Genomic DNA, 17,535 nt, shown 5'->3' with positions numbered 1-17,535 from the left:
AACCTCCCCTGTACGGGGAGGTTTCCAAAACCTGCAAGAAAAAACCGACACGATGGCCGACAACCACATATCAAGGGAACAAATACGGCACGATGGCCGATAGCCAGATATATATTAATCCACCACCAACACACCACCACCTCCACCACCACGACCACACCACCACCACCACCACCACGACCACACCACGACATCCACCACAACGACCATGACCACACCACCATATCCACCACAACGACCACACCACCACATCCACCACAACGACCACACCACCACCACCTCAACGAACACACTACCCTCCTTCTCCACCTCCACCTACACCTCCACCATTGCACGCCACCACCACCTCAACCTCCACCTAGACCTCCTCCTTCACCAGCATTGTACACCATGAAGCGAGGGAAGGGCATACCTGGACGTCGGAGGGACGTCGGAGGCCGCGGACGGGGCGAGGGTCGCGGACGGGGCAGCATCAAGGGGCTGGGGCGGGGCACCTCGGAATGGGGGCGGGCATGGTGGACAGCGTGGACGGGGTTGGTGGGTGGCGCGGGGTCCTCCTCTTTCTCCGGTGGCCGGCGGATGGTGCGGAGGTTCTCCTCCTCCTCGGGGCGGGCCGGCCGGCGGGCGTGGGCGGGCGGCGCGGCACCTCTGGCGGGTTGAGGCGAGCGGCGGGGTGGGGCTCCTCCGGTGGCCTGCTCCTCCCCCCTCCTCCTCTGGCGGCCGGGGGCCGGGGGCGCGCGGGGTGGCAGTGGCGGCCGGGCGCGGGCCGGCGCGGAGCGCGTGGGGCGACGCGGTGGTGGGCGGCGGGGTGCGCGGGGTGGCCGGCCACGCTACGGCGGGGGGCACGGGGCAGCCGAGCGCGCTGCGGTGGGCCGGGAGCGCGGCGGGGCATGCGGGGTGGCGGTGGCGGCCGGGCGCGGGGCGCGCGGGGCGGCGCGGTGGTGGGCGGCGGGGCGCGCGGGGCAGCCGCCGCGCTACGGCGGGGGGCGTGGGGCAACCGGGCGCGCTGCGGCGGGCCAGGAGGGCGGCGGGGCGCGGGGCAGCAGCGGGGCAAAGCAGCGGCGGCGTCAACCGTTCTGTGGGCGGGGTGGGCTCTGGACGATTTTACGGTTGGGCCCTTTGCCGAGGGCCCAGATCGAGGGCCCTCGGCAAAGATTTTTTATTTTTTTTTAAATATTCTTTGCCGAGGGCCATTGGCCAGGCCCTCGGCAAAGACCCCCCTTTGCCGAGGGCCAGGCTAGGCCCTCGGCAAAGATTTTTCTGTGGGCGAGGAATTTGGGCGGCTGGCCGATTTAGGGTTGGCCCTTTGCCGAGGGCCCAGATGCAGGGCCCTTGGCAAAGATTTTTTATTATTTTTTAAATATTCTTTGCCGAGGGCCATTGGCCAGGCCCTCGGCAAAGACCCCCTTTGCCGAGGGCCAGGCTAGATCCTCGGCAAAGAGTTTTTTTTGGGTTTTTTGAACCCAGTTTTTTTGTGGTGCTATAATACATTATTTAAATCTCAATTTTAAAATTTGGGCCAAATTTGACTTTTTTTGATATATTTTCCTAATTTATTTCTTTTCGTTGATTTTTTTTAATATTTCAAGTTTGAACTGCAGGTGGATGGAATAATGCAATTTAGTGATTCGAAAAATGTTATTCATGGTATTTGGTGTATGTTGAGTCCCTATCCACGAACTCGCATCAAATTTCGGGCATCTTCTTCACGTAACATGACGAGGAACTTGTCGGAAAAGTGTTTTTAAATTATATAAAATTCATACGAAGTCCGAAAATCATGAAACTTGTCGAGGTGTCATGTTATTGCATGTGTAGTGGAGATGTCTGGGTTTTAGGCATCCGACGTCACAACTTGCTCGAAACCTTCTCAAATTTTTACCACAGCCTACACATGCGATAACATGACACCTCGAAAAGTTTCATGATTTTCGGACTTCGTTTGAATTTTATATAATTTAAAAACACTTTTCCGACAAGTTCCTCGTCATGTTACGTGAAGAAGATGCCCGAAATTTGATGCGAGTTTGTGGATAGGGACTCAACATACACCAAATACCATGAATAACATTTTTCGAATCACTAAATTGCATTATTCCATCCACCTGCAGTTCAAATTTGAAATATTCAAAAAAATCAACAAAAAGAAATAAATTAGGGAAATATATCAAAAAAGTCAAATTTGGCCCAAATTTTAAAATTAAGATTTAAATAATGTATTATAGCACCACAAAAAAACTGGGTTCAAAAAACAAAAAAAAAACTCTTTGCCGAGGGTCTAGCCTGGCCCTCGGCAAAGGGGGTCTTTGCCGAGGGCCTCGCCAATGGCCCTCGGCAAAGAATATTTAAAAAAAAATCTTTGCCGAGTGCTTGACGGCGGGCACTCGGCAAAGACTAACGCCAGTGGCCGCCGTGACCCATCCGGCCATATTTGCCGAGGGCCAATTTGTCGAGGGCTAGGCCCTCGGCAAAGATTTATTTTGCCGAGGGCCAGGCCCTCGGCAAAGGCTTCTTTGCCGAGGGCCTATCTTTGCCGAGGGCTCCTGGGGCTGGCCCTCGGCAAAGACCCCCTTTGCCGAGTGCCCGAGATGTAGCCCTCGGCAAACCCATAAGCCCTCGGCAAAGAGGACGTCTCCGGTAGTGATATCCATGTGAAGAAACGTTAGAATATTATATATTTTATTATATGTGGATCCCATCTTAATATGGACAACCATATTTATATGTTGGAGCTTGTTTAACTAGTAGAGCACCATGTGACATGGCTAGCCATATGCACCTTGCGAAGGAATTACACACTGGAGCTGCCCTAAGTGATCTTAGTCTATTTGGATCCAGGATAACTAGCTAACTATTAGAAAGGGCCGGGGCTGTTTAAATTCACCTACTAATATGTTGCTGCTAATAGATGAGCAACTCTATTCTTTCTATTGAAACTAATAGTTTAGTAGCCCCTAGCTATTAGTTATTTGGTCTGTTAGCAGATAAGTTTTGATCTACTAGTACTAATTTTAGCTGCTAATTATTAATAGCCTGTTTTGGGACTGTTCTGCTCCATTTTTTTAACTCACCATGTTTTTCAGCTGCTTCACGATAGAGTTTATGGAGCAGTCCCAAATAAACCCTAACACCAGTAAATCCATGCACTACTGGAAACCGACAATTTGCCGAGTGCCTACGGCACTCGGCAAAGCTCGAAATACACTCGGTAAAGGTTTGCCGTGTGCCGCACTCAGCAAAGAGCAGTCGGCAAAGAACCCGTCGGCAAAGGTTTCTTTGCCGAGTGCCACATATCGGGCACTCGGTAAAGCCTTTGCCGAGTGTCATGTCAGCACTCGGCAAAAAAAAATCCGACGTCAACTCTGACGACCTCTTTGCCGAGTGCCACCTCAGGGGCACTCGGCAAAGAATTTTTTCTTTTTTTTTTTGAAAATTCTTTGCCGAGTGCCATACTCTTGCACTCGGCATGCCGAGTGCCATGGCTCTGGCACTCGGCAAAACTAGGAAATTGGGTCTCTGCTTCCCAGCTTTGCCGAGTGCCATGGTCACGGCACTCGGCAAAGCGAGTGTGGCACTCGGCAAAGAGGGGAAAATGCTATTTTTTTTGGTTTTTTGCTTTCCATCAGCACAAACAAAGAAATCACATATATATCAACACACAGCACATGATATATCACATACACATCCATATTCCATCACATACACATCCATAACCCATCACATACACATCCACCATCCATAATACATCACATACAAATCCATTGTCCATAATCCATCACATACATTCGCATCATCCATGACAATATCCATCACAATATATATGTCTCTAGTAGTAGTCCAACATAAGGCTAAGTCTAACACAAGTCCATGCAACATGAAAAGAAACAAATAAATGGTACCAACTACCAGCCTCCCCACCCAGAGTGTGAACTGCCACCTTGAGGAGGGCCAGTTGTCCACCCGGCCTATGGAGAAGGGCCACCTTGAGGAGTCGGGTTTGAACCCGCCGACTGTGGCTGCACAAAGGAGAAGCGAATTCATGAGTATCTATAGGAGGGCCGCACAAGCTAAAGGAATAAACAACCATATATACTCACCGGAGTCCCTATAGGAGGAGAAGGAGCCACAACTGAAGCGAGCAGCGACTGGGGCACGACCACACCTGGCAAGGCCTGAAGGCTCGCCATGAAGCTGAACATGTCCTATAGCCTCTGCGCCTCGGCCACCCTCTGGGCTTGTACAGCCTCCATCTCCAGCCGATGGGCCTCTGTCTAGGCCGCTTGCTGGGCCTCCAACCTCCACAAGTCGGCCTACAACATTCCACCCGCAATGTTTAAACAATGCAAAGGCAAGGTAGATGTGTAAAAGCAATGAACGACGAATAAAATAGTACTAACCTGGAGTTCCGCCATCTGCTGCTATGAGCTCTGCTATTGAGAGCGTATGGGGAGGAAGTAGCTCGTGCTCCTTGCTCGAATCTCGGTGAGGTTGGGAACAGAGGCGGAGTCGACTGTGCTGTCCGCCATCCAGTATCGGCCATGCTGCTTCCCTCCTCCCATCCTCATCAGGAGGTCTGTGTCCAGGGGCTAGGTGGCCGGATCGAAGTCCTCCCCATGGCGCTCGTGGGCCGCCGAGGTGTACTCGCTAAGCTTGCTGTGGACGCTCACGTTGGTGTACGCCTCAGGCCTGTCCATCGGGTTGTAGGTGACTTCCGGGGCCGTCGCCTTGCCCTTGTGTGCCAGGGCATACGCCATGAACTCATTGCATTCCTGGCCTTGGTGCGCCTGGGACTGCGAGGAAAATACAAAGATGATTACAAGTAATGAGAATTGAGTGTTAGAATAAATAAATAAAGATGAAAACACAAAGAAGATTACCCATGCCTGGGCGTATGCGCTGAGGCTCCGGTTGCCTTGGTGGTGTGGCGCCCCACCCATCTACAGGCGGCAGTCCCGATGGATGTTGTGCTTCTTCGCCCACTCCTCTGAGAGCCACCTGTCTATAATGGCCTCCCAGCAGAGGCGGTGCCTGGCGCACCAATCAGGACATTGCTGCATGCCATCAAGTTATTGGTATGTTAGAAGATGAAATGAAGCCTACCTATTCTTCATGGAAGGAGTCAGTATTAATGTTTCATACTTACCGAGAGGTACTACTCCTTGGTGAGCGTCCTGGTCCTGGCATCCGCCTTCCTCACCACCTGACCAAGGATGTCGGTGCTGTAGTTGATGATGCACTAGAGCTGCGTCTCGTGGTACAGGTCCGAGAGTCGGGACCTACAGACCTTGTCTTGCACTCGCGCCGCCCGATCCTCAAACCCTTCGTCGCACCTGTAGAAGTCCTGCATTAAGACATCATGTATCGTTTCATTATTTCAAGAACGACCAATGAATGCGTAGTATTGACAAATTTAGTGCGATGAAGACTCACCCAGAACTCGTCCTTGATCCGCACGCGCAACGGTGCCGAACTCGCTGTCCTCAGTGGCGTAGAAGTGGTCCCACGTCCAGGGCGGCGAAGTCACCGAGGCGTAGGTGACCATGCCAGGGTAGTGCTACCAAATCAGAAGGCCTAGGGTGCCATTGATGTGCCGGCCCGTTCTGGACACAACTTCCCAGTTGCTGCAAGAGTCATTAAGAAGAATTGTTAGTCTCTAGTTCGATTTTCAACATGTCATATGAAATAGTAGTGAAATAATACTTACTTGTCGCCGCTAGGTCGAATCACTGGGCGCCGGTGAAGTGGGATCGGCCGCGCCGGGAGCTGCGAGGGCCCACGCAAGTAGACTCCTGATGAGGTAGAGCCAGAGGCAGTGCAAGTGGAACCCCCTGCTGTCGCTATCGCCGCCTCCCCATGGTCCGATGAGTCAGAGGAAGTGCCACCCCCTCCTATGTGCAGGCCCACCGCCTGGTCGTCCTCGTCCACCGACGGGGTGGCAGCCGGCTGCACCCTCGTCCTCGGACGGCCGCGGGGGCGGCCGCTCCTCGTCCTCCTCGTCGGCAGCTCCGGCAAGGGGTCCTCCTCAGTGTGGGGTGGTGAGCGCTCCCTCATGTAGAGGGAGTTGACCCCCCGACGGGCCTGCCTTCCACCCAGCATTTTATCGAGTGCCTGCAATTTCAAAGAGTAAACCAATTAGCACAGTTAAATTACAAGTACTTATAAAGAGATGCAAAATGAACGAAACATAATTGCAATAATAATAATAATAATAATAATAATAATAATAATAATAATAATAATAATATAGTATTACATGAATTAGAAATATTCTTCATGATTGGCAGCGGCTGGATCATAGGTGTCGTCATCACTATCAATATTGTCGAGTAAATTGGGCTCATCTCCATCGTTGTCATCATTGTCATCGCCTAATTGTAATCGCTCAAGCATTTGTAAGTCCTTAGCATTTTGCACCTCTTCTCCATCGTCCTCATCTCCATCATCCTGATCAATGTCATTGTCTACTTCCATGCCCATCAGCGAAAACATGTCTATGCCAAACCTCCCTTCTAGCCCCTCTGGTTGATAGAACTCCCGTGTGTTTGGGTCATAGTTGTAATCCTCATCATTTGGGACAGGCAGTTTACCGTGCGGCGATACCAACTGCACAAGGTACCAACCAATAAGATTGGGGTCTTTTTGGCACGCCCATGGGAGATAATAAACTTGCGTGGCCTATTGAGCCACAATATAGACATCCTCTCCTTGATAGACAGAATCTTGTTGAATTTCGACTTGTCCAATCTCAGGGGCTGTTCTTGTGACATTAGGATTGAACCAATGGCATTTGAATACGACTTGATTAGGAGCTTTGCGACACTCAAAATTGAGCTCGTATATTTCTTCTACTATGCCGTAGTAGTCGCGCTCATCGGTGCCGGGCGTACGAACTCCGGTATTTGTGGTTTTCTGATTGGGCTGACTCCGCTCGTAGTTTCTTGTGTGAAAGCGATAGCCATTCACATCATAAACGGTGAATGACTTGACCTTGTAGGCAAAGCCTTTGGCGAGCCCTTTCAACTCAGCATCCATTTCCGCATCCTTGCGGGCCTGCAAGGTGAGGCCGGATAGATCATTACATTACTCGCTCGTAGGAGCAAAGTGGGATGTCAAAGATTGAACGAGGTAAATTGGACGGTACCTTCGTATCGAACCAGGATATGAAATCGGGCACACCATCTTTGATAAGACTATCTTCTTCTTGAGGGGAAGGAGCCCTATTCCCTCTCTAGTATTTATTTAGAAATTCCCTAAAAAACAAGAGATAAGGGGGTTCGATAGATGGAGGATAGTGACAAGGGCGTATTAACAAGCTCATTGAGAACTTACTGCACATAAGGCTTCACTTCGTCAAGGTTCAACAACACATATAGCATGATAGTGCGCCACTCATCATGCCGCAAGGTCTTGGTGCCCGATGCGCTTGCCTTTCCGAGTTGCCCTTTGAAAAGGCTGAGGTTCGATGAACTCTCGTCCGCGTTGTAACGAGGGGGACGATTGTGCACGCTGGGAAGGCCATCCTTATAGTATGCTGTTGTGAAGTTTGACACCTCCTCCAAAATGAATGCCTCTGCCACAGAAGCCTCAATTTTGGCTTTATTTCTACACTTTTTCCGAAGAATCTTTAGACATCTCTTAATTGTGTACAACCAATGGGCCTGCATGGCCCCCCCCCATTCGTGCCTCGTACTATAGGTGCAAAATCAGATGCTGCATCGCCAGGAAGAAGCCGGGTGGGAAGATCTTCTCCAACTTGCAAAGCAACACAGGTGCCACTTTCTCCAAGTCATCAATCACATCCTGAGATAACTCCTTGGCACAAAGCTGGCGGAAGAAATAGCTCAACTCTGCTAGCACGCGCCACACATGCTCAGGGACGTATCCTCGGGTCATCGCAGGAAGGAGCCGCTCAATCCATATGTGGTAGTCATGACTCTTCATCCCTAAGACTCGCATAGTGGACAAGTTCACTCCCCTACTCAAATTCGCCGCATGCCCATCAGGGAATATTAACGTCTGGATCCACTGCAGTACTTCCTTCCTTTGGTCCTTTTTCAAGACGAAATCGACCAGAGTCCTTCTCCATTTCTTGTCGGGCGTGGGAGGCTTCATTACTTGCTTTGGCCTATCGCACATCGTTGCCAGGTCTAGTCTAGCCTTAACGTTGTCCTTTGACTTATCAGGAATGTCCATGAGTGTTGCAAAAAGTGCCTCGGCGATATTCTTTTCTGTGTGCATTACATCAATGTTGTGTGGAAGAAGAAGGTTATTGAAATAGGGGAGCCTAGTCAAGCCTGATTTATGAGTCCACTAGTGTTCCTCACCATATCCAATAAACCACATTTCTCTTTATCATCTTTGAGAGCCTCTATCTCAGCACGGACCTCGGCACCGGTCATCATCTGAGGTGCAGGGTCAGTGACTTGAACCCCTTTCCTGAAGTTCTTGACGTCTTGTCTGAATGGATGGTCAAGAGGGAGGAATTGACGATGTTGGTCAAACGAAGAAAACTTGCCACCCCTCTTCAGCCAAGTGAACCTCACAGCTGTCTTGCATATTGGGCATGGGAACTTCCCGTGAACACACCACGCACAGAATATGCCATACGCTAGGAAGTCATGCAGGGAGTAGTGGTACCACACATGCATTGTGAAGTTCTTCTTTGTAGCTCGGTCGTATGTCAGTACCCCCTTTTCCCAAGCAAGGATCAATTCATCAATGAGAGGCTCCATGAACAAACCCATCTTGTTCCCCGGGTGTCCAGGAATTATCAGTGACAAGAATACGTTCTTGGGTTGAAACATGACGCCGGGGGGGGGGGGAGATTGAGGGGGATCACGAACACGGGGCCGCCAGCAATCCATAGGGGTTGTGTTGCCAGCGCTACACGTACATTTCGAGCCTCCTCAGCTTTACCATGATGTATGCCATCGAAATGGGTCCATGCATCGCCATCCGATGGGTGTACCATCTTGTCAGCATTGTATCTTTTGCCATGTTTGTGCCATGTCATCTGTTTCGCGGACTCCTCTATCATGTACAACCGTTGGATCCTCGGTATGACAGGAAGGTACCATAGGACCTTCGCGGGGATACCAAGCTATTCCTTCTTGCCATCACTAGTGTCGACCTCTAGATACCTAGAGGATTTGCACTTTGGACAGTGCGTTGCTTTCTCGTGATCTTTCCTAAATAGGACGCAACCATTTGGACAAGCATGGATGTGCTCATACGTCATCTTAAGGGCACGAAGAAGTTTTCGTGACTCGTACAAGTTCTTTGGCAGAATGTGACCCTCCGGAAGCAGGGATCCAACAACTGCCAACATACCATCGAAGTTGTCTCGACTCATGCTACACTGCAACTTGAACGCCATTAGGCATCCAATGGCATCCAGTTGTGAAACCATTGTCTTTTTGTGAAGGGGCTTCTATGCCGAAGAGAGCATATTGTAGTATGCCTTTGCGGATTCCTCTGGCTCGTCCTCTAATCCTTCACCGAACCGTGCCTCCTGAAAGTCATCCATCTAGTCTGCTACCCCCGGCATCTCCATCAAAAGCCTCAAGGCATGGTCTCACCACCTCCTCTCTAATACGATCGGCTTCACCATGGTGGATCCAACAGGTATAGTTTGGCGTGAATCCATACTTGCAAAGATCTTCCCCCACGTTCTTCCTATTCTTTCTTACATGGTTGTCACATTTGTTGCAGGGACACGGCATCCGACTCGACCCTCTAGCAGCCTCGCCAAATGAATGCTCCAAGAAAGCATTAGTCTTAGTCATCCATTCTGGGGTCATACTTGCGTGGCCCGTGTACATCCAATCACAGTTCTCCATCCTCTGGCATATACATATGTAAGCGAGAAATATAACCAGCAATTGCATCTGCACGGCGTTCCTACCATCTAATAGGTGAGGATAGGTCCTAATCCCACCCGTGGATGCGTAAATGAGGTCAGTTTCAATGCTCCGCTCCTATCCGAGATAGAATTTTGGCAGCACCTCCCCGCTGTTCTCCCGATACACGTCTTGTAAGGGAGAGTGTGTATCCAGAGAACAACAGGGAGGTGATGCCGAAAGTCTGTCTCGGACCGGAGCGAACCATGGAAACTAACCTCATCTACGCATCCGCGGGCTGTCCAAAATACGTGGACAATCCGAAAGAGATACGGTCGCAGATATGCAAAGATCTGCATACCTCCGACCGTATCTCTTTCGAACGGGAGATGCCTAATTGGGCTACGTGACCATATAAAACATGCATGCAAAGGAGGAGGGGGTTATACCTAGGGTGGCGGTGGAGTCAGGCTAGCGGGGCAGTGGCATGTCGGTGCAGTGGCGAGGCGATGCGGTGCAGGCAGACCAGCAGCGCCGACGAAGACGATCGGGGTCACCGAGTCCCTCCCATGGGTCCTTCTCCTACATAAAAAGGCAATATGTTAGAATCCATTGAAAATTTCGGCAGCACCTCCCCTACACGGGGAGGTTTCCAAAACCTACAAGAAACGTAGGCGTGATGGCCACCAACCACATATATACCAAACATAGGCATGAAGGCCAACAAACATATATATACCAAGACAAGCCATGTACTTTAATTCTCTTTCCATGCAGATGAAAGTATCGAAGTAGTACAACAACAAGTACTACTACCACTACAACTACTACTAACACTAACACTACTACTACTATCACTACTTACTACTAACACTACTAACTACTAACTACTACTACTTACTAACAACTACTAACACTACTAAGTACTACTACTAACTACTACAGGTGTAGGGCATACCTTCGCGACGAGAATGGCAACAACGAGCGTCAGCGATGATGGCGGGGACGACCGCAGCGGCGTGAAGGTCGACGGGCCTAGGCTGGCACCTTCCTTCTCCTCTCCTTCTCCTTCTCATCCTCTCTTCTCCCCTCCTCCTCTCTTCTACAGTGGCCGCCGACGGGGGAGGTGGCCACCGAGGGGGCGCGCAGGCGGGGGAGGTGGCCGCCAAGGGGGCTGGCACGGGTGGTGGAGGCCGGGCGGGCGGTGGAGGCCGAGCGAGGGCGGTGGCCGCGGTGCGCCTCCTCCTCCTCTCTTCTGCAGTGGCCGCCGGCGGGGGAGGTGGCTGCCGAGGGGGTAGGCGCGGGCGCGCCGCGGCGGCGCTGGGGCTCGCGCGGGGAGGTGGCCCGGGGGCGCCGGCCGGCGAGGGGCCGCCGCACGGGGAATCGGACGGGGACGGGCGCCGCGGGGGCCCGCGCGGGGAGGCGCGGTGGCCGGGGAGGAGGCGCGGGCTGGCGATGTGCGGCGGCGGTGGCTGAGGGAGAGAGAGGTGAGAGGGAGAGAGAAATGTGAGAAAGAGAGAGAGAGAGCGCGTCGACCGGGCGCGGGTGAGGGATAAGGCGGCTTTGCCGAGTGCCAGATCGGCGGCACTCAGCAAAGTCAATTTTCTTCGCCGAGTGTCATGATCTGGCACTCGGCGAAGTTTTTTAAAAAAATTCAGCAGCTCTTTGCCGAGTGCCAGTTGTTTGGCACTCGGCAAAGAATTTATTTTGCCGAGTGCCAAAACTTGGCACTCGGCAAAATATTTTTTTTTGGTTTTTTGCCACCATTTTTTTTGAAGCTTTAGTACACTACCACAAACAACATGTTTACATTTGGGACATTTTCATTGCCTTTTGGCATATTTATATAGTTTATTTTGGTTTGTTGAATTTTTCTAGAAAATATAAGTTTGAACTGCAGGTGCATCGAATAATGGATTACATTCGTTCAAAAAATGTTATCCTTGTTTCTTAGTGTAAATTTAGGCTAAATCCAAGAACTGTCTCGAAATTTCGATCAACGTGCTCACGGGGCAACGCCGCCAACTTGCGTGGGAGTGGTTTTTTAATTGTAAACAATGCGAACGAATTCCGAATATCATGAAACTTGTCGAGTTGTCGCCATATCATATGCGTATGCCGTGAAAAAATTTTGAAAAAGTTTCGACCACGTTGTCACGTACGATAATCACATGTGGAGATGTCCTGGTTTGTGAGCATCGTACGTGACAACGTGGTCGAAACTTTTTCAAATTTTTTCCACGGCATACGCATACGATATGGCGACAACTCGACAAGTTTCATGATTTTCGAAATTCGTTCGCATTTTTTATAATTAAAAAACCACTCCCACGCAAGTTGGCGGCGTTGCCCCGTGAGCACGTTGATCGAAATTTCGAGACAGTTCTTGGATTTAGCCTAAATTTACACTAAGAAACAAGGATAATATTTTTTGAACGAATGTAATCCATTATTCGATCACCTGCAGTTCAAACTTACATTTTCTAGAAAAATTCAACAAACCAAAATAAACTATAGAAATATGCCAAAAGGCAATGAAAATGTCCCAAATGTAAACATGTTGTTTGTGGTAGTGTACTAAAGCTTCAAAAAAAATTGGTAGCAAAAAAAAAAAAAAAAAAAAAATTGCCGAGTGCCAAGTTTTGGCACTCGGTAAAATAAATTCTTTGCCGAGTGCCAAACAGCTGGCACTCGGCAAAGAGGACGCCGCTGGATGCCATTAGGCCCTTCCAATCTTTGTCGAGTGTCTGCCTTTGCCGAGTGCCAGGCACTCGGCAAAGACAGCCTTTGTCGAGTGCAGGTCTTTGCTGAGTGCCAGGCACTCGGCAAAGACCTCTTTGCCGAGTGCTATATTTTGCCGAGTGCGGCGCTCGACAAAACAGGTCTTTGCCGAGTGCCCGAAATTTGGCACTCGGCAAAGATTTTTGCACTCAGGCAAATCACGTGTCTCCGATGCAAACATACCTTATTATACATACAATCTTCTATACGTATGCTTAATTTGCTCATTATATTATTCCGGTCCCTCATTCTCACTTTTAGATGCAAGGTTAATTCATTAATAATTGTATGCATTTCAATTCCTCTATGCTATTTCTTTTTTTTTTTGTTCTTTGATTTCTTCAATTCCCCATTCCTACGTATGATAATCGTCCTAGTATATACTAGTACTAGTACTAGCAGGCGTGCCAATTCTCCATCTGACTTAGTATTAGTTACGTACTAGCTCGATCGATCGACGACGCGGTTACATTTCTTCTTTCAATCCATCCTTAACTGGTGTGCTTTGTGCTTGGGTAACTATATAAAGAAACATAGGGTAATTAATTAAGTCCATTGTACCATTCATCTGCTGAATGATCAACTGATAGTCAACTGATAGCAGTAGGAATAGCTGGCAGTCTCTCTTGAGTAACTTTTTCACTCAGGTTTTGGTGACTGCCGTTGCTTACATGCCGAAGTGTCGTCTTGTACTCTTGTTGGTAAAAAAAAGAAAGGTGATTAAAAACGACGAAGAAAAATAGTCAGTCGTTGGCCAGTCGCTCGCTCGCTTAGCAAGAGAGGAAGAGCATGTGGAATACATACTTGCAAACAAAAGACGAAAGAAGCCCGGTTTAAGCATGGACTGAGTTAAGGGCGGCCCGCACAGGCAGAGTTTAAGTGGGCTGGGCCCAATTCCTCACCACGATCACACCGCCATTGACCAGTGAGTTCAGCATGTATTATGCTGCACTGACCAGTGCATAAAACGTTTGGGAGCATCGTCATATCATTCAGGAAAACAATTGCATGCAACAGCACAGCTTACACTTTCACTTGCATTGGTTACTACCAAGCATATACTTAGCTTGGCAAGGATTCTTATGCGCAAAAAATGTCAGCGGAGACAACGTTATGTTCTTCCTGTATATTCCTTTTTCCTTGCAGAAGCATATACTTAGCTTTTGTTTTAGATTGCTATCTAGAGCTCTCTCTAGGTTGCTTTCGACTATACCTTGATTCAGTATTCTGCAACGTTCCTCTTTATCTTTTGTCATACCCAATTTTAAAGACAAAATTGGATAGAAAACCATATGTGTGCCTAGGAATCAATTACACACATATAGAGACAAATTAAAGGAGAATACCAAGCACAATGTTTTATTACATCACGAATATTTAATCCATTACATAAGTATATCAAAGTCTAGCAACAGAAATAGTTAAAGATAACTTCGTGGCGCCTCCATAGCCACAGGGACGGTCGACTGGTTGATCACAAGTCTAGAAATCCTCATAACCATTGTCATCTGTTACCCATCCGGGATTTTTATCCAAGTAGTAAATATAAATAAGCGTAAGTACATCTCGTACTCAACAAGAATAACATGGGGTTCATGAGGCTCAAAAGATAGACACTGGTTTAACTGCATTTAGCTTTTATTGAATCACAGTTTTATGCAATAGAGTAGCAACAAGTTTAACATAACCCAAACAAACACATGATCAAGTAGACATGAATAATGAATAGCATAAACATACTTATCATTAATGATCATCTATTCCATAAGGGTCCAAGGCCGCTCGTGTCCGTGAGCACGACTGTTATAACAGTTTTTAACACTCTGCAGAGTTTGTACACTTTCACCATGAGTCGTGATTTACCCTTTTGCTCGAGGTGATCAGCCTCTTGACCCACTACCAAGGAAGATCAGCAGAGTTCACTATGAAGTCTTTCAAAATTTCGTCTAACAAGTTAGGGCCGCTAGGATTCCTCGACAGGCAGATGTAGAAACCCCCTTTCAAATGGCACAATTCCTTCACGGCTATACACATAAGAACATAGGATGTCCTATACCCAACGTGGCAAGCCCCTTTTATGCCTTTCGGTAACCTCTAACAAGCTAGAAAAGGTCCTCATACTTGACTAAAGCCAGAGCCATGTAGCACTCATGGTTGTACTGCAAGTCTCGGATTTTCGCTTACAGATAAGTCCTTAAGGAGAGGAATCTAGAGCATCACAAAAACTATGCTCTAACCCCTTTGTTCCTTGTTGCTAAAAAGCATCTTTTAGTGTTTATTGCATATACCATTAGTCAAGTTACAAGATCACGGTCTTTAATTGAGCACTAGCATCACTACCCAATGCAAAAACCCATAGGTGACAAGGTATAAGCACAAAGCTAGGAAATCCTTGGTGGTAATCAAGGTAGACACATGCAGTATGAATTTAAATAATTAAAAGTGAGTGGGTGTCAAGGATGATCCCATGCTATACTTGCCTTGATCAACAAACTCCTGCTGGTCCTGATGATCGTCGAAGTATTGGCCTTGATCAACGTAGTAAAACTCACCGTCTATACTTGATAATCATCATAAAAGCAACACACATACATCCACGCAATCATGCACAAGCAAACAAGAGCTATGATTAGAACAGTACACCAACAGAGGGAAAACATGTTTAAGAGCCTATAAAAATATTCTACACGTCACTACGAACACACATACTTGAGAATCACTGAAATCATATTTAAAACGGAGAAGATATGTTAATTATAACCTACGGATGGCAATCCGGTAATTACTGCAAACTTATTTTCAAATTAAAAGAAAAAAATTCGGTTTTCATTACTGCGCAGGGACTGCAGGTTTGATTATCTGAAAACTAAGGGTCTCTTTAGAAAAACTGCCGGCGAAAGGGTATGTTCTAATCTGGAGCGTTGATCTAGATCTGGACGGCTGAAGGTCTATGAAAGAGTATAAGAGAGAGATGGCTGCACGCTCTACTCCGACACGGTGGTCTCTATTGATGGCGGCGAGGAGCTCGCCGGTGCTCATGTATACGACGATTCCAAGCGACATAAGCCAAAGCAAAAATACCAGGAAAGTGGACGATCGCGAACTCACCTAGGGCTGTTTCACGGACAGAAACGAGATGTAGACGATGTGCAGCTTGACGGGGCGGACGAACGCGTTCCTGCACGTTTGGCGAAGGCGTGAGAGCGATAGAAAGCAAATGAGCGAGGAAGAAGGGCTAGGACGGCTTCTTCACCTCGGCACAAAAGCTCGGCACAGGGTCGAGAACGGCGGCGAAGCTGCGCACGAGCGGGTCGATGTGTGGCTACAACAGCAAGGATTCACAGCGACGGCGCGAGAGCTCCGGGCGCTGCGACTACTGTGAAGGGGTCGGGAAAGGGCGGCGTGCTGCACATCGCTTTTATAGTCAGGGTCATTCCAGAGATGGAAAGGATGGAGATCGACAAGGATTTGGACGCCCTTAACAAAGGAAAGTTGCGGCATCCTTTCCATCACAAGAAAGATGACGGAGACGGTGGTTGACACGTCAAGCCCTTCGAGCACGTAGGTGTGGAACCGAGACGGCAACAAGCCAAAAGAAGGGAACAGGCGCGCCTGGCACTCGGGCGATGAAGAATGGCTTCGGGATTTCATACAGACCGTGTCTGACTCAAGAACAGAGAGAGGAAGAGGACAACACTGTACGGAGGTTGGGCCACGGCAGCAGAGCTGGAAGCAAGCCATCAGGCCAGAGAACAGAGAGGAGCATAATCATTTTCCCTTGACAATTTCTGAAAACTGAACTTTCCAGAGCCTTTCAAAAGAATTTTGAATACCGAGAGATGAGACAAAAACCACACATTACAAATTAATAGAGTGCAGCAGCATGTATGCAACATCGTGTGTCTAGCCTTATGTTAGATTTTAATTTGACAAGATTATTATTTTCCCTACATTTGAATGCACACACAATTACATATTTAAATCAATTTAAGCTATTTCGAAAGGATGAAAATTTCAAGGTGTTACAACTTTCCTCTCCACTTTATTTCCCCATCAAACCCTCTAGTGACAATGTGACATAATTAACCCTTTCATTTTTTGAATAATACAATCGGTTAGCCTAATTAATTATTCCATTTCCGTAGGAGGTCCCTAATAGAAGTCTCAACAAAAGAACGAAACAGAGACTCCTTAGTCCTTACCGTGACGGAAGTATTCAATTTCCTCCGTAGTATTTTCATGAAACGAGTAAACCATTTTTTTCCCACAAGCTTAGTTATTACCTCCTCCATCTCAAATTATAAGACGTTTTAGTATTTCTAGATCCATAGTTTTTACTATATATCTAGATATAATATATATCTAGATGCGTAGCAAACACTACGAATCTAAAAATGCCAAAGCGTCTTATAATTTAAAATAGATTGAGTATTAGATTGCTACTTTTAGCATCTATCACACCTTTAATTAGTCTAAGAAAATGTCTACCTAAAATAATTTCCTCAGGTACGCTGCTTCATTCAGTTCAAGAACATAAAAATAATGTGTAAGAAATGGTATATTATTAATAAAAATGTCAACATCACACTATCCCTAACGTTTGAGACAGAGTATTTCAGTACTAAAAAAGAATTTTTGGAGGTTGTCCCTTTAATTTACAGAGGCAATCAAAAAGTCTGCTTGTCTCCCAAAATGCACAACGTTTTTTAGAGGTGGATGTATCATTTTTTGAAGGCACCCAATAAACTACCACCTTTGTAGATCTATTAACAGACACGGGACTCTTCAGAGTCCTGCCTCTAGAAATCGAGGTCTATCCCAAATAACCCACTACTAGCGTCTGATATACAAAATAAAGAGGAGACAGAACCTTAGCCCACTCGGCCACTCCAATCCACCTCCATTTCACTCGCCC

General features: G+C 47.9%; 2 protein-coding genes across 2 annotated transcripts; one reads left to right on the top strand and one right to left on the bottom strand.

Annotated features, from left to right (window-relative positions):
* Positions 1-372: 372 nt before the first annotated feature.
* On the bottom strand, positions 373-5,542 carry LOC136501930 (vegetative cell wall protein gp1-like). The gene is made up of 4 exons (XM_066497445.1): positions 5,431-5,542; positions 5,331-5,341; positions 4,655-4,790; positions 373-1,094 (listed from the first exon to the last, which is right to left on the bottom strand). Exons 1-4 carry the CDS (start codon positions 5,540-5,542, stop codon positions 373-375), a joined length of 981 nt encoding a protein of 326 aa, XP_066353542.1.
* A 4,066-nt stretch (positions 5,543-9,608) lies between these two features.
* LOC136501929 (uncharacterized) lies at positions 9,609-11,315 on the top strand. Its single transcript, XM_066497444.1, has 2 exons — positions 9,609-9,624; positions 10,948-11,315. Exons 1-2 carry the CDS (start codon positions 9,609-9,611, stop codon positions 11,313-11,315), a joined length of 384 nt encoding a protein of 127 aa, XP_066353541.1.
* The last annotated feature ends 6,220 nt before the right edge of the window (positions 11,316-17,535 follow it).

The sequence above is a fragment of the Miscanthus floridulus genome, chromosome 13 (assembly GCF_019320115.1).
Source record: "Miscanthus floridulus cultivar M001 chromosome 13, ASM1932011v1, whole genome shotgun sequence".
Lineage (NCBI taxonomy): Eukaryota > Viridiplantae > Streptophyta > Magnoliopsida > Poales > Poaceae > Miscanthus > Miscanthus floridulus.
The sequence above is the reverse complement of the archived record's forward strand: the minus strand, read 5'-3'. Positions and strand labels throughout refer to the sequence as shown.